The sequence below is a fragment of the Ranitomeya imitator genome, chromosome 6, assembly GCF_032444005.1.
Source record: "Ranitomeya imitator isolate aRanImi1 chromosome 6, aRanImi1.pri, whole genome shotgun sequence".
Classification (NCBI taxonomy): Eukaryota; Metazoa; Chordata; class Amphibia; order Anura; family Dendrobatidae; genus Ranitomeya; species Ranitomeya imitator.
The window spans coordinates 315,741,041-315,765,330 of NC_091287.1; the positions used below are offsets into that span (position 1 = coordinate 315,741,041).

Consider the following 24,290-nt stretch of genomic DNA (forward strand, 5'->3'; position numbering starts at 1 on the left):
AACTTTAGTGAAACACTTGGGGGTTCAAAGTGATCACCACATTCTAGATAAGTTCCTTGGGGGGTCTAGTTTCCAATATGGGGTCACTTTTGGAGGTTATCTACTGTTTAGGTACATCAGGGGCTCTGCAAACACAACGTTCCAAAACGCCACTTCTTCCCTTCCGAGCTCTGCCATGTGCCCAAACAGTAGTTTTCTCCCACGTATGGGGTATCAGCATACTCAGGACAAATTGCACAACAACTTTTGGGGTTCAATTTCTCTATACACCCTTGGGAAAATACAAAATTGGGGGCTAAAAGATCATTTTTGCGGAAAAAAAAAGGATTTTTTAATTTTCACAGCTCTACATTATAAACTTCTGTGAAGCACCTGGGGTTTCAAACTGCTCACCACACATCTAGATAAGTTCCTTAGGGGGTCTACTTTCCAAAATGGTGTCACTTGTGGGGGATTTCAATGCTGAGGCACATCAGGAGCTCTCCAAATGAGACATGGCGTCCTATCTCAATTCCAGCCAATTTTGCATTGAAAAGTCAAATGGCACTCCTTCCCTTCCGAGCTCTGCCATGCGCCCAAACAGTGGTTTACCCTCACATATGGGGTATCAGCATATTCAGACAAATTGCTAAACAACGTTTGGGGTCCAATTTCTCTTGTTACCCTTGGGAAAATAAAAACTTGGGGGCGAAAAATATTTTTTGTGAAGAAAATAAGATTTTTTAATTTTATGGCTCTACTTTATAAACTTCTGTGAAGCACTTGGGGGTTAAAAGTGCTCACCACACATCTAGATAAGTGCCTTAGGGGGTCTACTTTCCAAAATGGTTTTACTTTTGGGGGGTTTCCGCTGTTTAGGCACATCAGAGGCTCTCCAAACACGACATGGCGTCCTATCTCAATTCCAGCAAATTTTGCATTAAAAAGTCAAATAGCACTCCTTCCCTTCCGAGCTCTGCCATGCGCCCAAACAGTGGTTTACCCCCATATATGGGGTATCAGCATACTCAGGACAAATTGTACAACAACTTTTGTGGTCCAATTTCTCCTTTTACGCTTGGTAAAAAGGAATAAATTGGATCAGAATACATTTTTTGTGAAAAAAAACTTAAATATTCTTTTTTAAAACATTCCAAAAATTTCTGTGGAAAACCTGAAGGGTTGATAAACTTCTTGAATGTGGTTTTGAGCACCTTGAGGGGTACAGTTTTTAGAATGGTGTCACACTTGGGTATTTTCTATCATATATACCCCTCAAGGTGACTTCAAATGTGATGTAGTCCCTAAAAAAAAATAGTGTTGTAAAAATGAGAAATTCCTGGTCAAATTTTAACCTTTATAACTCCCTAACAAAAACAAATTTTGGTTCCAAAATTGTGCTGATGTAAAGTAAACATGTGGGAAATGTTACTTATTAAGTATTTTGTGTGACATATCTCTGTGATTTAAAGGCATGAAAATTCAAAGTTGGAAAATTGCAAAATTTTCAAAATTTTCGCCAAATTTCCATTTTTTTCAGAAATAAACTCAAGTAATGTGAAGGAAATTTTACCACTACCATGAAGTACAATATGTCAAGAGAAAACATTGTCAGAATCATGGGGATCCGTTGAAGCCTTCCAGAGTTATAACCTCATAAATGGATAGAGGTCAGAATTGTAAAAATTGGCCTGGTCATTAACCCCTTAATCCGATAAGACGTACTATACCGTCGAGGTGGGGTGGGCTTTAATTCCCACCGACGGTATAGTACGTCATAGGCGATCGGCCGCGCTCACGGGGGGAGCGCGGCCGATCGCGGCCAGGTGTCAGCTGCCTATCGCAGCTGACATCCGGCACTATGTGCCAGGAGCGGTCACGGACCGCTCCCGGCACATTAACCCCCGGCACACCGCGATCAAACATGATCGCGATGTGCCGGCGGTATAGGGAAGCATCGCGCAGGGAGGTGGCTCCCTGCGGGCTTCCCTGAGCCCCCCGCAGCAACACGATGTGATCGCGTTGCTGCGAGGGTCTCCTACCTCCTTCCTCCTTGCTGGACCCGGATCCAAGATGGCCGCGGCATCCGGGTCCTGCAGGGAGGGAGGTGGCTTACCAAGTGCCTGCTCAGAGCAGGCACTTGGTAACGCTGCACTGCTCTCAGACAGATCGGTGATCTGTCAGAGTGCTGTGCAAACTGGCAGATCACCGATCTGTACTGTCCCCCCCGGGACAAAGTAAAAAAGTAAAAAAAATTTTTTCCAAATGTGTAAAAAAATTAAAAAAAAAATATTCCTAAATAATGAAAAAAATATATATATATTATTCCCATAAATGCATTTCTTTATCTAAATAATAAAAAAAACAATAAAAGTACACATATATAGTATCGCCGCGTCCGTAACGACCCGACCTATAAAAATGGCGCACTAGTTAACCCCTTCAGTAAACACCGTAAGAAAAAAAAAAACGAGGCAAAAAACAACGCTTTATTATCATACCGCCGAACAAAAAGTGGAATAACACGCGATCAAAAAGACAGATATAAATAACCATGGTACCGCTGAAAGCGTCATCTTGTCTCGCAAAAAATGAGCTGCCATACAGCATCATCAGCAAAAAAATAAAAAAGTTATAGTCCTGAGAATAAAGCGATGCAAAAATAATTATTTTTTCTATAAAATAGTTTTTATCGTATAAAAGCACCAAAACATAAAAAAATGATTTAAATGAGGTATCGCTGTAATCGTACTGACCCAAAGAATAAAACTGCTTTATCAATTTTACCAAACGCGGAACGGTATAAACGCCTCCCCCAAAAGAATTTCATGAATAGCTGGTTTTTGGTCATTCTGCCTCACAAAAATCGTAATAAAAAGCGATCTAAAAATGTCACGTGCCCGAAAATGTTACCAATAAAAACGTCAACTAGTCCCGCAAAAAGCAAGACCTCACATGACTCTGTGGACCAAAATATGGAAAAATTATAGCTCTCAAAATGTGGTAACGCAAAAAATATTTTTTGCAATGAAAAGCGTCTTTCAGTGTGTGACGGCTGCCAATCATAAAAATCCGCTAAAAAACCTGCTATAAAAGTAAATCAAACCCCCCTTCATCACCCCCTTAGTTAGGGAAAAATTAAAAAAATGTATTTATTTCTATTTTCCCATTAGGGTTAGGGTTAGGGCTAGGGTTAGGGTTAGGGCTAAGGTTAGGGCTAGGGTTAGGGTTAGGGCTAGGGTTAGGGCTAGGGCTAGGGTTAGGGCTAGGATTAGGGTTAGGGCTAGGGTTAGGGCTAGGGTTAGGGCTAGGGATAGGTTTGGGGCCACAGTTAGGGTTGGGGCTAAAGTTAGGGTTAGGGTTGGGGCTAAAGTTACGGTTAGGGTTTAGATTACATTTACAGTTGGGAATAGGGTTGGGATTAGGGTTAGGGGTGTGTCAGGGTTAGAGGTGTGGGTAGGGTTACTGTTGGGATTAGGGTTAGGTGTGTGTTTGGATTAGGGTTTCAGTTATAATTGAGGGGTTTCCACTGTTTAGGCACATCAGGGGTTCTCCAAACGCGACATGGCGTCTGATCTCAATTCCAGCCAATTCTGCGTTTAAAAAGTAAAACAGTGCTCCTTCCCTTCCGAGCTCTCCCGTGTGCCCAAACAGGGGCTTACCCCAACATATGGGGTATCAGCGTACTCAGGACAAATAGGACAACAACTTTTGGGATCCAATTTCTCCTGTTACCCTTGGGAAAATACAAAACTGGGGGCTAAAAAATATTTTTTGTGGGAAAAAAAAGATTTTTTATTTTCAAGGCTCTGCGTTATAAACTGTAGTGAAACACTTGGGGGTTCAAAGTTCTCACAACACATCTAGATGAGTTCCCTGGGGGGTCTAGTTTCCAATATGGGGTCATTTGTGGGGGGTTTCTACTGTTTAGGTACATTAGGGGCTCTGCAAACGCAATGTGACACCTGCAGACCATTCCATCTAAGTCTGCATTCCAAATGGCGCTCCTTCCCTTCCGAGCCCTCCCATGCGGCCAAACAGTGGTTCCCCCCCACATATGGGGTATCAGCGCACTCAGAACAAATTGGACAACAACTTTTGGGGTCGAATTTCTCCCCTTACCCTCGGGAAAATACAAAACTAAGGGCTAAAAAATAATTTTTGGGGGAAAATTTTTTTTTATTATTTTCACGGCTCTGCGTTACAAACTGTAGTGAAACACTTGGGGGTCCAAAGCTCTCACAACACATCTAGATGAGTTCCTTAGGGGGTCTACTTTCCAAAATGGTATCACTTGTGGGGGGTTTCTACTGTTTAGGTACATTAGGGGCTCTGCAAACACAATGTGACACCTGCAGACCATTCCATCTAAGTCTGCATTCCAAATGGCGCTCCTTCCCTTCCGAGCCCTCCCATGCGGCCAAACAGTGGTTCCCCCCCCATATGGGGTATCAGCGCACTCAGGACAAATTGGACAACAACTTTTGGGGTCGAATTTCTCCTCTTACCCTCGGGAAAATACAAAACTGAGGGCTAAATTATAATTTTTGGGTGAAAATTTTTTTTTTAATTTTGATGGCTCTGCGTTACAAACTGTAGTGAAACACTTGGGGGTTCAAAGCTCTCACAACACATCTAGATGAGTTCCTTAGGGGGTCTACTTTCCAAAATGGTGTCACTTGTGGGGGGTTTCTACTGTTTAGGTACATTAGGGGCTCTGCAAACGCAATGTGACACCTGCAGACCATTCCATCTAAGTCTGCATTCCAAATGGCGTTCCTTCCCTTCCGAGCCCTCCCATGCGGCCAAACAGTGGTTCCCCCCAAATAAGGGGTATCAGCACACGCAGGACAAATTTGACAAAAACTTTTGGGGTCGAATTTCTCTTCTTACCCTCGGGAAAATACAAAACTGGGGGTTAAAAAAAAATTTTTGTGGGAAAAAATTTTTGTTTTATTTTTACGGCTCTCCATTATAAACTTCTGTGAAGCCCTTGGTGGGTCAAAGCGCTCAAAACACATCTAGATAAATTCCTTAGGGGGTCTACTTTCCAAAATGGTGTCACTTGTGGGGGGGTTTCAATGTTTAGGCACATCAGTGGCTCTCCAAACGCAACATGGCGTCCCATCTCAATTCCTGTCAATTTTGCATTGAAAAGTCAAACGGCGCTCCTTCCCTTCTGAGCTCTCCCATGCGCCCAAACAGTGGTTTACCCCCACATATGGGGTATCAGCGTACTCAGGACAAATTGTACAACAACTTTTGGTGTCCAATTTCTTCTCTTATCCTTGGGAAAATAAAAAATTGGGGGCGAAAATATAATTTTTGTGAAAAAATATGATTTTTTATTATTACGGTTCTGCATTATAAACTTCTGTGAAACACTTGGTGGGTCAAAGTGCTCACCACACCTCTAGAGAAGTTCCTTAGGGGGTCTACTTTCCAAAATGGTGTCACTTGTGGGGGGTTTCAATGTTTAGGCACATCAGTGGCTGTCCAAACGCAACATGGTGTCCCATCTCAATTCCTGTCAATTTTGCTTTGAAAAGTCAAACGGCGCTCCTTCCCTTCCGAGCTCTCCCATTCGCCCAAACAGTGGTTTACCCCCACATATGAGGTATCAGCGTACTCAGGACAAATTGTACAACAACTTTTGGGGTCCAATTTCTTCTCTTACCCTTGGGAAAATAAAAATTGGGGGCAAAAAGATAATTTTTGTGAAAAAATATGATTTTTTATTTTTACGGTTCTGCATTATAAACTTCTGTGAAGCACTTGGTGGGTCAAAGTGCTCACCACACCTCTAGATAAGTTCTTTAGGGGGTCTACTTTCCAAAATGGTGTCACTTGTGGGGGGTTTCAATGTTTAGGCAGATCAGGGGCTCTCCAAACACAACATGGTGTCCCATCTCGATTCCAGTCAATTTTGCATTGAAAAGTCAAATGGCGCTCCTTCGCTTCCGAGCTCTGTCATGCACCCAAACAGTGGTTTACCCCCACATATGGGGTATCGGTGTACTCAGGACAAATTGTACAACAACTTTTGGGGTCCATTTTCTCCTGTTACCCTTGGTAAAATAAAACAAATTGGAGCTGAAGTAAACTTTTGGTGAAAAAAAGTTAAATGTTCATTTTTATTTAAACATTCCAAAAATTCCTGGGAAGCACCAGAAGGGTTAATAAACTTCTTGAATATGGTTTTGAGTACCTTGAGGGGTGCAGTTTTTAGAATGGTGTCACACTTGGGTATTTTCTATCATATAGACCCCTCAAAATGACTTCAAATGAGATGTTGTCCCTAAAAAAAAATGGTGTTGTAAAAATGAGAAATTGCTGGTCAACTTTTAACCTATATAACTCCCTAACAAAAAAAAATTTTGGCTCCAAAATTGTGCTGATATAAAGTAGACATGTGGGAAATGTTACTTATTAAGTATTTTGTGTTACATATCTCTGTGATTTAATTGCATAAAAATTCAAAGTTGGAAAATTGCGAAATTTTCATAATTTTTGCCAAATTTCCGTTTTTTTCACACACAAAAGCAGGAACTATCAAAGAATTTTTACCACTATCATGAAGTACAATATGTCCCGAGAAAACAGTGTCAGAATCACTGGGATCTGTTGAAGCGTTCCAGAGTTATAACCTCATAAAGGGACAGTGGTCAGAATTGTAAAAATTGGCCCGGTCATTAACGTGCAAACCACCCTCGGGGCTTAAGGGGTTAACGTGCAAACCACCCTTGAGGGTAAAGGGGTTAATGTAGCACACACAGACACACAATGAAAAGATTGAGATAACGTCTCCTCTTTTTTATCTGGTTTCAGGTGTGATTTTCATAATTCCCATAGCTGTTATTTGTCACAGGGGAATTAGAATAAACATCACATGCTTTAAACAAAGTTTTTTAACAAAAATTTTGAAAAGGTGCCAACAATTTTGTCCAGACCATTTTTGGGGTTTTGTGTAAAATTATGTCAAATTTGTCTTTTTTTTCTCTGTCAGTTTTTGTGTTGTCCAATACACGCAGAGGAAATAAACATGTGTATAACAAAACAAATTTAATTGTAATTTTGTGGGAGAAATACTTTTCTGGAACAATTTCAAAGGTGCCAAAACATTTGGCCATGAGTTTATATATTGTGCACATATGCCATACAATGGGGTTGTCTAACTTGTCTTCATTCAGCTTAAAAAGACAAATGCAGTCATGTAATTAGAGTATTATTGTCTATCAATTTAGATTGTGAGCCCCAATGGGGACAGTTATGATAATGTGTGCAAACTGTAAAGCGCTGCGGAATATGTTAGCGCTATATAAAAATAAAAATTATTATTTATTATTATTATTATTATCATGCTGTCATGTTCCCTTTAAAGTTTAAAATGCTATAAAAAAGGAAAGCAATTCAAAGTACAGTATATTTATTTAGACAGTGTTTTATGTCTTACCTTCTGTCTTTCCTTTCAGGTAATTAACTATAGTTTTCCATGCACCTCTTGGATTACTTTTAAAGTCAATTATTTCTGGGTTTGAGTTGTAGTATATTTTTGAAATATTGATGAAGGCCTATCAAAATAATATAATATCATGTAATAGCTTCTTCATATATGAACAGAAATAACTTGTTTTACATTTTTTCCTCTTACTTTTTAGTTTAAAGTTAATTAACTTGTTTGCCATTTTAGTCTTGAATTACATGTACCCCTACACACTCACCAATACAAGTGCAATCACTGCTAGTGCAAGTACTAGTAACAATGTGTAACCGAGCAGTTAGGGCAATAGGGATCTTTTGCAAGAATATTATGGTTTGTCTCTTTCTTTTTGCACATAAATAGCGGCTTTACCATTCCCAAAAAAGTAGATATAAGCCTGGCTGTTTATTCTCCTGCACACAGTCTTTAAGAATTTGAACAAAACATGGTATTCAACAATAGAATGCACAATACACAGTCACTACATTGAACAATTACCAAGGGAGATTCCAATGCAAAATATGGTAAAAGGATAAAGGTGATATATTCTACGCGTTTCGAAGTCTATGTGACTTCTTCAGGAAATACCACAAAGACAGTGCTGTTACATTGCTGTTACATCGCTTATATACATTCAAAATTAAAAAAACAGCGCCAAGGAATCACCTGACTTGTGATCCCTGGGTTCATGTTACAAGGAGAAAAAAAAACAATAAATGCTTGTACAAATATCAATTGTTAAAGTTAATCTGTAGATACCTTTACAGAATCATTTAAGAAGAAGAATAGAAAATTAAGATAAAGTATGTATATGTACACGCATATCACTGGAAAAAGGAAGAGGGGGAAAAGAACCCACATAAAATGTGTTTTTGATCACCATACAGCTTCCCAGCTGCATGTGCCACGGACCAAGACAAGGGTGACTGAATAAAAGCTTTTTTCTAGGAAGTGGCATTGAAGTAAAATCGTTGAAGTCCCACAATAGAAAGATTGCAAAAATATATTTATTAATTTATGTGTTAAAAATTATGTTAAAAAAGTTAATTAAAATGAATTCATAATTAAAAATTGTTAATTAATGTAAAAAAAATGCCCTTACATAAATACGGATTAACTTTAACAATTGTTATTTGTACAAGCATTGATTTTTTTTTCTCCTTGTAACATGAACCCAGGGATCACATGTCAGGTAATTCCTTGGCCCCGTTTTTTGAGTTTTGAATGTATATAAGCGATGTAACAGCAATGTAAGAGCACTGTCTTTGTGGTATTTCCTGAAGAAGAAGTCACATAGACTTCGAAACACGTAGAATAAACCACCTTTATCCTTTAACCATATTTTGCATTGAAATTGTCAAGCAGCATGGATACAGTCCACAATCTCCCTTGGTAACAGTTTTACTAGGTCGCTTGTCGATCCGTGGATCTGCAACAGCTGACATACATGCCTTGTCTTTACAACACCAGGTGAGCAGTTTTTTGTCAAAAACGCGCATTGTAATACGTGGATAAGACCCTATTTGCGCTCCTTGTTTTCCTATAGTTTGCACAACTACTACATTGAACGAGCATTATGGAATCCGCTCACCAGGTCATCACAACCAGAGTATCAACAGATGAACTTATTTCAGCTGTAGCTCAAGGTCAACCCACATTTGGCCAGCAACTTGACAATGTCACTAGTGCTTACTTTATTAGGAAGGTGTTAGGGTTCATTAGGCCGGAGTCACGCTAGCAAGGAATACGGGCGAGTGCTATGCGAGAAAAAATCGCATAGCACTCGGACCGCTGTTAATCTATGGGCAGCTCCCATCACCGTTTTTCTTCTCGGCAGTATTAGGCTATGTGCACACATTATGGAAACAGGAACACATGGGCTACTTGCACAGTGAACAAGTCTGTATGATCATGTTCACACACCACCAAGAAACCTGAAGACACAAAAGAGAATAGTAAAACCAAAAACACTCAGTTTGAAAAAATGTTGCAGTAATCCGCAAGTGCTAGTAAAAGATGTAAAAAACAGGGTATTTGGTTGATACGTTTTTTGCAAAAAATGTATACTAAGCTGCTCTACCAATCTTCACGGTATACCCTTATCAGAGCAGTCCTAACTAATGTATGCAATCCCTATCTGATGTATTTAAAAACCTGATCATCTGTATATAACCTGTGTGAACAGGGTTCAGAGAGGAAAAATCCATGTGTGCATACAGGGTAGAACAGCTTTTGTGCAGATAGCCCAAGAGGAGTGGTGGAACTCCCCAGTCTTGTAGACACAAGAGAACAATTATGGAAACAGGAACACATGGGCTACTTGCACAGTGAACAAGTCTGTAAGAACATGTTCACACACCACCAAGAAACCTGAAGACACAAAAGAGAATAGTAAAACCAAAAACACTCAGTTTGAAAAAATGTTGCAGTAATCCGCAAGTGCTAGTAAAAGATGTAAAAAACAGGGTATTTGGTTGATACGTTTTTTGCATCTTTTACTAGCACTTGCGGATTACTGCAACATTTTTTCAAACTGAGTGTTTTTGGTTTTACTATTCTCTTTTGTGTCTTTATGTGCACACATTGCAGATTTTGCTGCGGATCCCCAGCGGATCTGCAGCTGCAGGTCCGCAGCAGCTTTACATGTATTTACAGTACAATGTAAACCTATGGAAACCGCAATCCGCAGTGCCCATGCTGCAGAAAAAAACGCGCAGAAACGCTGCGGGTTACATTCCGCAGCATGTCAATTCTTTGTGCGGACTCTGCTGCTGTTTACACCTGCTCCACAATAGGAATCCGCAGGTGTAAAACCGCAGGTGTAATCCGCACAAAATCCGCATAAAAACCGCAGTAAATCTGTGGTAAATTCGCAGGTAAAACGCAGTGTCTTTTACCTGCAGATTTCTAAAATCCGCTGCAGAAAAATCCGCAGAGCTCCATTCTACGTGTGCACATACGCGTGAAGGAAATTGCAGCATGCTGCGATTTGCTGCATATATTGGCTGAGACTCGCCAATGCAAGTCAATGGATGCAAGAAATTTTTTTTTATGCATCACTGTCCTTTAAAAGCCAGCAATTCATGTGCGGCTACTGTAAAATCACAGTGACAGATTAGAATAGAATAGATAGAATAGAAATATACACATAGAATATATATATATATATATATATATATATATATATATATATATATATATATATACACAGGGGCGGACACAAGCAGCAATGGGCCCCTGTGCAGGAAATACATTTGGGGCCCCCCTCATGCATGTACACTGTATATAAAATACCTATAATAACATATGTGTATACACAGCAGTATACACACACATACTAGCCCTATACAGACAGCAGTATACATACAGCAGAAATTACACACACAGCAGTATACACACACATACTAGCCCTATATATACACACACAGCAGTATACACACACATACTAGCCCTATATATACACACACAGCAGTATACACACACATACTAGCCCTATATATACACACACAGTAGTATACACACACATACTAGCCCTATATATACACACACAGCAGTATACACACACATACTAGCCCTATATATACACACACAGTAGTATACACACACATACTAGCCCTATATATACACACACAGCAGTATACACACATACTAGCCCTATATATACACACACAGCAGTATACATACACATACTAGCCCTATATATACACACACACAGCAGTATACATACACAGCAGTATACACACATATACTAGCCCTATATATATATATATATATATATATATATATACACACACACACAGCAGTGTACACACATATACTAGCCCTATATATACACACACATACTAGCCCTATATATACACACACACACAGCAGTATACACACTAGCCCTATACACACACAACAGTATACACACACTAACCCTATATATACATACACACACAGCAGTATACACACTAGCCGTATACACACACAGCAGTATACACACACATACTAGCCCTATATATACACACACAGCAGTATACACACACATACTAGCCCTATATATACACACACAGCAGTATACACACACATACTAGCCCTATATATACACACACAGCAGTATACACACACATACTAGCCCTATATATACACACACAGCAGTATACACACACATACTAGCCCTATATATACACACACAGCAGTATACACACACACAGCAGTATACACACACATACTAGCCCTATATATACACACACAGCAGTATACACACACATACTAGCCCTATATATACACACACAGCAGTATACATACACACTAGCTATATATACACACACACTAGCAATATATATATACACACAGCAGTATACACACACATACACACACTAGCTATATATACACACACACTAGCAATATATATACACACTGCAGTATACACACACACACACTAGCTATATATACACACACACTAGCAATATATATACACACTGCAGTATACACACACTAGCTATACACACACTAGCAATATACATACACACTGCAGTATACACACACACACTAGCTATATATACACACACACTAGCAATATATATACACACTGCAGTATACACACACACACTAGCTATATATACACACACACTAGCAATATACATACACACTGCAGTATACACACACACACTAGCTATATATACACACACACTAGCAATATATATACACACTGCAGTATACACACACACACACACACACACACACTAGCCATATATATATATATATACACACACACTAGCAATATATATATACACACTGCAGTATACACACACACACACACACACTAGCTATATATATATATACACACACACTAGCAATATATATACACACTGCAGTATACACACACACACACACTAGATAGATCAACATCCATCACATGGAATATGTACAGTACCTACAGAGAGTGCAGTTGCAGGGAGCTGGTCAGGCCCAGAACACAGGAAATGAGCAGGGGAGACATGGAGCCTGTCTAGACTGTCAGCACTCATCCCTGCAGACTCCCGGTGGGCCAGGCCTTCTCCTATCTCCTACCTGGACTAGTAATTCCTCCTCCCCTCCCCCTATTTTCACGTGTATCCACTATCCCAGTCCTGCCGATCACTGGGGCTCTGGGAACTGGGAAGAATGTGTACCTGCACAGCAGCGAGTTGCATCATTCTTCAGTGACTCCCTCACTCCTCTCTTCCAGCGTCTGCCACCCCTCACCACACTGCACCAGTGACAGCCGGACAGCAGCGTAATGTCGGCTAACAGGAGAGGTCAGGCAGGGGGCCCCTTTTGACCGTCATATCACGTGTGCAGTAGAGCGGGCCCCCTGCTTCTCCTGTTATCAGTAATCCTGCCGCCGGCTGTCATTCACCGCCCTGCTTTCTCGGTCCTTCAGGGGCCCCCTCCGGCTCTGGGCCCCGGTGCAGTTGCACAGGTTGAACCGGCGGTATGTCCGCCCATGTATATACACATGTCAGTGTCTGACACACACACACACACACACATATATATGTATTTATATTGCATAGATAGATAGATAACTAAAGAAAATTTGGCAGCACTACCAAAAAAAATGTGTGCAATAAAACCTGTAAAGATGATGTGCAAACCTCCAAAGTAGAGAATCAGAAAAAAACAGGCAGCACACCAAAAATAGAAATGAAAAACCGTGGCTTTACTGATCCATTAGCAGCAACGTTTCAGCAGATCTGCGAAGATGTTTTTTTATTTTGACTTTTGGAGTGCTGACTGTTTTTTCAGATTTTCTAGATAGATAGATAGGTAGATAGATAGATAGATAGATAGATAGATAGATATGAGATAGATAGATAGATAGATAGATAGATAGATAGATAGATAGATAGATAGATAGATAGATAGAAGAAAGCCGGTAATTCAGGTGTGGTGTACAGTAAAATCACACTGACAGAATAGAATACATAGAATAGATATATGCACACAGAATAGATGTATATATATACATGTATATGTACATGTACAGTGCAGACCAAAAGTTTGGACACACCTTCTCATTTAAAGATTTTTCTGTATTTTCATGACTTTGAAAATTGTACATTCACACTGAAGGCATCAAAACTATGAATTAACACGTGGAATTATATACTTAACAAAAATGTCTGAAACAACTGAAATTATGTCTTATATTCTAGGTTCTTCAAAGTAGCCACCTTTTGCTTTGATGACTGCTTTGCACACTCTTGGCATTCTCTTGATGAGCTTCAAGAGGTAGTCACCGGGAATGGTTTTCACTTCACAGATGTACCCTGTCAGGTTTAATAAGTGGGATTTCTTGCCTTATAAATGGGGTTGGGACCATCAGTTGTGTTGTGCAGAAGTCTGGTGGATACACAGCTGATAGTCCTACTGAATAGACTGTTACAATTTGTATTATGGCAAGAAAAAAGTAGTAAAGAAAAACGAGTGGCAATCATTACTTTAAGAAATGAAGGTCAGTCAGTCTGAAAAATTGGGCAAACTTTGAAAGTGTTCCCAAGTGCAGTGGCAAAAACCATCAAGCGCTAAAAAGAAACTGGCTCACATGAGGACCACCCCAGGAAAGGAAGACCGAGAGTCACCTCTGCTTCTGAAGATAAGTTTATCCAAGTCACCAACCTCAGAAATCGCAGGTTAACAGCAGCTCAGATTAGAGACCAGGTCAATGCCACACAGAGTTCTAGCAGCAGACACATCTCTACAACAACTGTTAAGAGGAGACTTTGTGCTGTAGGCCTTCATGGTAAAATAGCTGCTAGGAAACCACTGCTAAGTACAGGCAACAAGCAGAAAAGACTTGTTTGGGCTAAAGAACACAAGAAATGGACATTAGACCAGTGGAAATCTGTGCTTTGGTCTGATGAGTCCAAAATTGAGATCTTTGGTTCCAACCACTGTGTCTTTGTGCGACACAGAAAAGATGAACGGATGGACTCTACATGCCTGGTTCCCACCGTGAAGCATGGAGGAGGAGGTGTGATGGTGTGGGGGTGCTTTGCTGGTGATACTGTTGGGGATTTATTCAAAATTGAAGGCATACTGAATCAGCATGGCTACCACAGCATCTTGCAGCAGCATGCTATTCCATCCGGTTTGCTTTTAGTTGGACCTCCATTTATTTTTCAACAGGACAATGACCCCAAACACAACTCCAGGCTGTGTAAGGGCTATTTGACCAAGGAGGAGAGTGATGGGGTGCTACGCCAGATGACCTGGCCTCCATAGTCACCAGACCTGAACACAATCGAGATGGTTTGGGGTGAGCTGGACCGCAGAGTGAAGGCAAAAGGGCCAACAAGTGCTAAGCATCTCTGGGAACTCCTTCAAAATTGTTGGAAGACGATTTCCGGTGACTACCTCTTGAAGCTCATCAAGAGAATGCCAAGAGTGTGCAAAGCAGTTATCAAAGCAAAAGGTGGCTACTTTGAAGAACCTAGAATATAAGACATAATTTCAGTTGTTTCACACTTTTTTGTTAAGTATATAATTCCACATGTGTTAATTCATAGTTTTGATGCCTTCAGTGTGGATGTACAATTTTCATAGTCATGAAAATACAGAAAAAATTTTAAATGAGAAGGTGTGTCCAAACTTTTGGTCTGTACTGTACATATATATATGTATATATATATATATACACACACACATGTCAAATTAGGGGACATGTATTTAATTAATAAATTATTCATTTGGGGGGAAAAAATGGAGTGGGCTCCCGTGCAATTTTCCAAACTAGAGAGAGAAAGTCAGCAACTAGGGTCAGATGTTTATAGCCTGGGAAGGGGGTTATCCCATGGTGCTTGCCAGGGTATTAATATCAGCTCACAGCTGTATATTTAGCCTTTATTGGCTAATAAAATAAGGGGAACCGAAAAACAACAACTTATCCTCTCTCTTCCCACTTGCCCTGTAGTGGTGTCAAATGGGGTAATAGTTGTGGGGTTCATGTCACCTTTGTTTTGTCTGGTGACATCAAATAAAATAAAAAAACAACAATATACTATACCTGTCCATTGTGGTGCCCCATGCCATAATCCATATCTGGGGTATATACAGTTTACAACCAGGACGGTGCTAAGATGCGACCGCCCCGGCTGTAAACCACTGGTGAATGAATGAGATGCTTCCGGCGCAGCATCAGTGACTAGCGGTGACGTCACTGATGCTGTGCTCCCTCATAGCCTGACCTGCACTGACCTCTGTAGCGTGGTAAAATACCAGTTAATTTTCCCACACTCCAGAAGTCATCCCAGTTCAGCACAGCTGCGAGCGGCAGCTTCAGTGATTAGCGGTGCCGTCACTGATGCTGCGCTGTCTTACAGCCTGACCTGTGCTGAACTCTGGAGCAAGTGGGAAGAGAGAGGCTTAGTGCTGGAATTGGCGCATCTTAGAGATGCTCCATTTCTGGGGTGGCTGAGAGCTAGTGTTTGTAGCCAGGGGAAACCAATATCCATGGCCCCTTCCTAGGCTATGAATATCAGTCTGCAGCTGTCTGCATAGCCTTTTCTGGTTATTAATTATAGTGTGACCCCACATCATTTTTTGGGGGGTTCTGCCTATTTTAATAGCCAGTAAAGGCTAAATATTCAGCTGTGAGCTGAAATTAATAGCCTGGGAAGCTCCATGGGTGTTACCCTTCTCAGGCTATAAACTTCTCCCTTCAGTCACTGCCGTTCCCTCTCTGGTTTGGAAAATTGCTCCCACACCATTTTTTCCCCCCAAAACTATAATTTATTAAATAAATACATGTCCCCTAATTTGCACACACACACTACTAATTGTATTGGTCACTGACATCTATTTATCTACCTATTCTGCATCTATTTACTGTATGTAAACCATGTCTTCTATCCTGTCAGCTCCTGCAGTGATTTCACAGAAGCCGACAAATTAATTACCTGCTAATCTTTTATCGATCTCTCTATGAAATATAAAGACACATATATATATATATATATGTGTGTCACTGACATATATATACACATCTATTCTATGTGTATATATCTGTGCTATCTATTCTATTCTAGCCTATTTTATTCTATACTGTATGTGGCAGATCACTTGACGGCTTTTAAACTGTCTATCTAATCTAATCTAATATATAAAGCTGAATGTGTGTATGTGTGTATGTGTGTATGTGTGTATGTATGTCCGGGATTGGCATCTGCACCGTCGCAGCTACAGCCACAAAATTTTGCACAGTCACACGTCTGGACCCCGAGAGCGTCATAGGCTATGTTGTGAGGTGAAATTTTAACCCCGTGCTTTCCAATTCACCAAACAATTTTGCCCCTATCTACATAATGGGAAAAAATGAAAGGAAAAGTGTTGGAGGCAAATTGACAGCTGCCAGATGTGAACAAGGGGGACGTAAAGAGTGAGAGCGATGGCGCCAAAGAGTATATACCGTACAGTTGCTAAGGTGGGGCCCCGACATGGGATACTCACCACACACGGGGATATGAACACACACACAAAATGCGCCACACACTACCACGTGCTTGAACACATATCACCCTCAGCACACATTTCACCACACATTCTCCAACCTCGCCACATAAAAGTCGAAACACAAAAGTCGCCGCTCAAAACTCGCCACGCGCAGAACTCGCCACATGCAAAAACTAGGCTCTTGCAAAACTCGCCACAAGTGCAAAACTCACCTCATGGAAAACTCGCCACACGCAAAACTTGCACACGCGGAAAAATTGCCACATGCACAAAAGTTGCAACACATGCAAAATTTGCCTCACACAAAACTTGCACATACTCAAAAGGCACCACACAAACTCGCCACGCGCAAAACTCGCCATGCGCAAAACTTGCTGCACACAAGTTGCTACACTAACCTGTCACATGCAACTTGACACACAAAAAGTTGCTACACGCATGTTGCCACACAAAACTCATCTCACAAAAGTCGCTACATGCATGTCGCCACACGCAACTCAACACACACAACTTGACAAACGAAACTCGCCCTAAAACACACACAAGTCTGGTCTTATCCTTCAAAAATAAAAATCTGATTAATAAGCAGACAAACTACAACAAATGTACCATATAGGAAATACGGCAGCTGTCAGTCACATGACCTGTCTATTATGTGTATGTGTGAGCTAATATATACTGCCAGGGGGAGGGCTTCCTGTTGGCTGGGGATTTATCAGGCTTCCAATTTAGCTTACAAATACTGAGGTAAAAATACTGAGCAAATAACGTGTGAACGAGGTCTAATACAGGAGGAGATGACACACAGGTATATACTATATACAGGGGAGATGACACACAGATATATACTATATACAGGAGAGATGACACACAGGTATATACTATATAGAGGAGGAGATGACATACAGGTACATATATATACAGGAGGAGATGACATACAGGTATATACTATATACAGGAGGAGATGACACACAGGTAAATACTATATACAGGAGCAGATGACCTACAGGTATATACTATATACAGGAGGAGATGACATACAGGTATATGCTATATATAGAAGATGACATGCAGGCATATACTATATACAGGAGGAGATGACACACAGATATATACTATATACAGGGGAGATGACACACAGGTATATACTATATACAGGAGGAGATGACATACAGGTATATACTATATATAGAAGGAGATGACATTCAGGTATATACTATATATAGGGGAGATGACACACAGCAGGTATATAATATATACAGGGGAGATGACATACAGGTATATACTATATACAGGAGATGACATACAGATGTATACTATATATAAGGGAGATGACAAACATGTATATACTGAGGTGATGAGGTGAAAATGAGAGGTGTGAGGGGAAAATGAAAAGGTGTGAGTGCAAACTGAGAGGAGTGAGGAAAAATAATGGAGTGATCAGAAAATGACAGATGTGAGGTTGAAATGACAAGTGTTAGGGGGGAATGAGAGGAGTGAGGGAGAAAATGAGAGATGTGAGGGAGAAAATGAGAGATGTGAGGGGGAAAATGAAAGATGTGATTGGGAAAATGAGAGGCGTGATGGGAAAATAAGAGAAGTGAGGTGCTATAACTAACCACAGATATTTACTATGCCCAGGCAACGCCGGGCTCTTCAGCTAGTATTTATATATATATGTTTGGAAGAATATTTCATTTTAAAACGATGTGTCAATGACAGAACTGCTGAATGTAAAATCTTATGTTAAAATCGCATTGCATACGGATTGCATACGGATGTCATACGGATACTAGATGTGATTAAATCACATCATCTCATTGCAAACGGATTACACATGGATGATCATACAGAGAACTCTTGTGTGATTCTGGCCCGTCAAAATTGGACCGATTTTTTTATACGTTGAGTGTGACTCCGGCCTTAGTCTGTAGATTGGCTCTGGCTCAGGATACGTTCCCAAGACCAGATTTTCCATCCAAATACTGATAGTTAGAAAGCTGAACAGCATTTTTAACCAATTATTATTATTCAATTGGGCTGTTTAGATGACCGCTTTCTTTACATGGACTGAATGTTTGTTTAAAAAAATTGCAACATGCTCCGGTCCCTTCCATATTTTTGATGAGACTAGCCTATTTAAGTCTATGGGTGCACAAAAAAATTGGATCCCATGCAACTATACAACATGTATTTTTTCATGAATACATTGCCATTATCATAGGAAACTGTATTTGGTCTTGTAAATTTTATTCACTGCAGATGTATAAAAGTGAATGCCATACGGAATGCATACAGATGGCATATGACAATTCAAATGTTGATAATAAAAGGAAACCAGCTGTAAATAGAAAATATGTCTAGCAGTCGACTGAATATAGGCGCTATTTTCAAGTGTGTAGGACTAAGCAGTGACATGTGTTGTGCAATGACTTGTAATGGGGTTGCACTGGGACTAATGAATTACCGTAACCACTGCAAAAAAAAACTAACAAGCCGATTGCATACATTTTAATTTTTATCCCTATGGATTTCAACGTTAGCAACAAACTTAGCAGCTCACAAATGAATCTAAATTGGAAAATCACAACTCCAAAATGTCTGAGAATTGCTGTTGGATGAGGAGAGTTGCCATTTAGCCATAGCCCTACTGGACCAAGTTCTAATATCTTCTCTATTTGTTCAGTTTAGAGAATACTGTGGTATTGTGAATGGTGGATGCATTTAACAGATCATAAACAATCTTCATTAAATTAGCTTTACTCTTTTATCATTGAAATGTGTTTTGTTTGAAAAGGAACTACGTAACTCCATAAGGATATTCACATTTATTGCATTTTGAGCACAGTATGTGAAATCTTTACTTGCAGTCCAACTGAGCATTTCTTCAGTCTTCTCTTGGGTGTGTGCTTTCACAACTTTCTCCTAGATGCTGCCAATCACAGCTCAGCAGCTGATCTATCAATCTCATGCGCTGCTAAGCTGTGATTGGCAGCACCTGAGAAGGTTAAAAGCACAGGTCCCAAGAGAAGACTGAAGAACTTCACATTTTTCCTCTAAGCAGAGATTTTACATACTGCGCTCCTAAAACAACAAATAGAAGGGAGTGATGCAGAGCAAAACAGAAAAGAGTGACAGAATCAGGGGAGCTCAGGAATTTTTACGAGCTATTTAAGTAAATTTTTGAGCAAGTAACTTAACAGTGCTAAATAAATAACTAAATATCCAGTATATCTACTTTATATAATTTAGTTATTATAATTAACAGTATAAGGGTATGTTCACACGTTCCTGATTTCCATCCTTTTTTTTTCAGGACTGTTTTTTAAAAAACTGCAGCTCTTGGCAGAAAACGCAGGTCCTTTTTTTGGTCCTTTTTTTGTCCTTTTTTGATGCGTTTTTTGATGCGTTTTTTGATCCTTTTTTTGATCCTTTTTTATGCAGTTTTCTGTGCAGAGTCTGTGTGTTTTCTAGGAAGTTTTTTAGGGTTAAAATGGCTGAAAATACCCTAACCCTACCCCTAACCCTACCCCTACCCCTAACCCTACCCCTAACCCTAACCCTACCCCTACCCCTAACCCTACCCCTAACCCTAACCCTACCCCTAACCCTAACCCTACCCCTAACCCTACCCCTAACCCTAACCCTACCCCTAACCCTAACCCTACCCCTAACCCTATTCTAACCTTAGTGGAAAAAAAAAAATTCTTAATTTTTTTTTATTGTCCCTACCTATGGGGGTGACAAAGGGGGGGGGGGGGGTGTCATTTACTATTTTTTTTTATTTTGATCACTGAGATAGATTATATCTATTATATCGGCCGCCCCACTCATGCATAGTAAAACTCGTACAATTAACAGGCAGCCCTGGCTGACCAGCCTGACCAAAGAATTGAGACGGGCTTCCAGGATTGCTGAGCGGAGATGGAAGCGATCCCACTCTGCCGACCACTTCACTGCATACAAGCAGTCCCTCGCCAGCTTCAAGTCTGCGCTCACTGCCGCAAAACAAACTTACTTCTCATCCCTCATATCCTCCCTGTCCCACAACCCTAAACAGCTTTTCAACACTTTCAATTCTCTACTCCGTCCCCCCGCACCTCCTCCCTCCCCCCTCATTTCTGCTGATGACTTCGCCTCTTTCTTTAAACAGAAGATCGATACGATCAGAGAAAGCTTTGGCCCACAGCGCCCACTGCCCCTCTTAGCTGCTCAACCCTGCTCCTCCAAAACCAGCTTCTCCACCATGACAGAAGATCAGCTCTCCACCCTCCTGTCAAGATCACACCTCACCACCTGCACGCTTGACCCGCTCCCATCCCACCTCATCCCTAACCTTTCCACGGTCTTCATCCCAACCCTAAAGCACCTCTTCAACCTCTCACTCACAACAGGTGTCTTTCCCTCATCCTTCAAGCATGCCAAGATCACACCCATCCTCAAAAAGCCCTCCCTCGACCCATCCTCTGTGTCTAGCTATCGCCCAATATCTCTTCTCCCTTATGCCTCCAAATTGCTGGAGCAACACGTCCATCTTGAACTGTCCTCCCACTTCTCCTCCTGCTCCCTCTTTGATCGGTTACAATCAGGCTTCCGTTCCCATCACTCAACTGAAACTGCCCTAACTAAAGTCACCAATGACCTACTAACTGCCAGGAGCAAGCGACACTACTCTGTCCTCCTTCTCCTGGACTTGTCTTCTGCCTTTGACACTGTAGATCACTCCCTTTTGCTACAAATCCTCCCATCCCTTGGCATCACAGACTTGGCCCTTTCCTGGATCTCGTCATATCTGACAGACCGAACATTCAGTGTCTCCCTCCCCCACACCACCTCCTCACTTCGCCCCTTGTCAGTCGGTGTTCCTCAAGGCTCTGTTCTAGGACCCCTACTCTTCTCCATCTACACTTTCGGCCTGGGACAGCTCATAGAATCCCACGGTATGCAGTACCATCTCTACGCTGACGACACGCAGATCTACCTCTCCGGACCTGACCTCTCCTCCTTGCTTACCAAAATCCCGCACTGTCTGTCTGCCATTTCAGCCTTCTTTTCTGCTCGCTTTCTACAACTGAACATGGACAAAACAGAATTCATCATCTTTCCCCCATCTCACTCTACCCCTCCACCAGACCTATCCATCAATGTCAATGGCTGCTCACTATCCCCAGTCCCACACGCCCGGTGCCTCGGGGTGATCCTCGACTCTGCCCTCTCTTTCAAGCCACATATCCAAGCCCTTGCCTCCTCCTGTCGTCTCAAACTCAAAAATATTTCCCGGATCCGTGCTTTCCTTGACCGCAACACTGCAAAAACGCTAGTGCATGCCCTTATCATCTCCCGCCTCGACTACTGCAACCTCCTACTCTCTGGACTCCCCTCTAGCACTCTGGCACCGCTCCAATCCATCCTACACTCTGCTGCCCGACTAATCCACCTGTCCCCCCGCTATTCCCCAGCCTCTCCCCTGTGTCAAGCCCTTCACTGGCTTCCTATCGCCCAGAGACTCCAGTTCAAAACCCTCACACTGACATACAAAGCCATCCACAACCTGTCTCCTCCATACATCTGTGACATGGTCTCCCGGTACCTACCTACACGCGACCTCCGATCCTCCCAAGACCTCCTTCTCTACTCCCCTCTCATCTCTTCTTCCCATAACCGCATCCAAGACTTCTCCCGTGCTTCCCCCATACTCTGGAACTCTCTACCCCAACACATCAGACTTGCGCCTACCATAGAAACATTCAAAAAGAACCTGAAGACTCATCTCTTCCGACAAGCCTACAGCCTGCAGTGATCCTCAACCTACTGAACAGCCGTACAGCCAGCTCTTCCCTCTCCTAGTGTATCCTCACCCACCCCCTGCAGACTGTGAGCCCTCGCGGGCAGGGTCCTCCCTCCTTATGTACTCGTGTGCCTTGTTATCTGCTCATGTTTAATGTATTTGTCTATATTTGCCCCGTATTCACATGTAAAGCGCCATGGAATAAATGGCGCTATAAAAATGTATAATAATAATAATAATAATAATAATATCTCAGTGATCAAAATGCACTTTGGAACGAATTTGCCGGCCGGCAGATTCGGCGGGCGCACTGCGCATGCGCCTGCCATTTTGCAAGATGGCGGCGCCCAGGGAGAAGACGGCCGGACGGACACCGGGACGCCGGGTAAGTATAAGGGAGATTAGGGCACGGGGGGGCATCGGAGCACTGGGGGGGGCATCGGAGCACGGGGCGGTGGGATTGGAGCACGGGGGGGTGGGATCGGAGCACGGGGGGGGCAGCCACACTCCGCCCACGCACTTCCGCCCGCTTCCCCGCACTTCCTGCTGCAGCGGTTCTGCACCACAAACCGCAGTAAAACCCGCAGATATTTTTTTCATCTGCGGGTTTTACTGCGGGTTTGACCTCACAATGGAGGTCAATGGGTGCAGAACCGCTGCGGCTCCGAAAAAAGAAGTGACATGGTACTTCTTTTTTCCCGCAGCTATTCAGCGCGGCTTTTTTTTTTTATTTTCCGCATTGTGGGCACAGCAGTTCCTGTTTTCCATAGGGTACAATGTAATGTACCCTGCATGGAAAACAGCTGCGGACCCGCAGCGGGAAAATCGCGGCAATTCCGCATGAAAAAAAGGATCGTGTGAACATGGCCTAAGGCTAAGTTCACACTAGGCATTTTTGCAGCTTTTTTGATGCTTTTTTAAAATTTTCAGCTGGTTTTTACACTAACAATTCTAAAAGTCCATTTAAGAAATCTCATGCACACAGCTTGTTTTTTTGTCATCAGTATTTTCTGCTTAGCATGTTTTTTTGCACAATGGTGCACGTCACTTATTTCAGTGTTTTTCCAGCATTTTTCACCCATTGAAATGAATGTGTGGTGAAAAAAAACATGGAAAAAATTGCACAGAAAACACAGGTTTTGCTGCGTTTTTTTTGTGCTGAAACCTGATTTTATAGAATAGAATAGAACTTTTTTCAACACTAAACTTTATCAGCATTCAGAAGAGACAAATCTAGCATGCCAACACCGCAACAAAAAACGCACACAAAAATGCAGCAAAAACACAGCCAATACATGCAATAAAAAACATGGAAACCTGAAAAAAAGCCTAACGTGAACTTACCCTTAGACTCTATTCACACTTGCGTATACATATTATGTCTACTTTTTAGTTAAGAGCTACCTTACTTCAGATATTTGAAATGTTTCTTCAACAAAAAGCGTATTGTCAATATTAAGTATATATTCCTCAGACTCAGTTATTCTAGATAGCAGCTGTTTAAATCCAGAATGTATATCAAAACAGCTTTCAAAGTGAAGAACCTGGAAAATAAACAGTTTATAA

General features: G+C 41.5%; 1 protein-coding gene across 4 annotated transcripts in view; it reads right to left on the minus strand.

Annotated features, from left to right (window-relative positions):
- LOC138642552 (ovalbumin-related protein Y-like) overlaps positions 1 to 24,290 on the minus strand; it is an 80,389-nt gene that overhangs the window by 21,260 nt on the left and 34,839 nt on the right. For 3 of the 4 annotated variants that reach the window (XM_069730777.1, XM_069730775.1, XM_069730773.1), the window contains exons 3-4: positions 24,134 to 24,268; positions 7,433 to 7,550 (exon numbers count right to left, since the gene is read on the minus strand). In XM_069730777.1, the coding sequence (XP_069586878.1) occupies positions 7,433 to 7,550; positions 24,134 to 24,268 (253 nt within the window). The remainder of the gene's footprint in view (positions 1 to 7,432; positions 7,551 to 24,133; positions 24,269 to 24,290) is intronic. The other variant, XM_069730776.1, reaches the window with a different exon arrangement.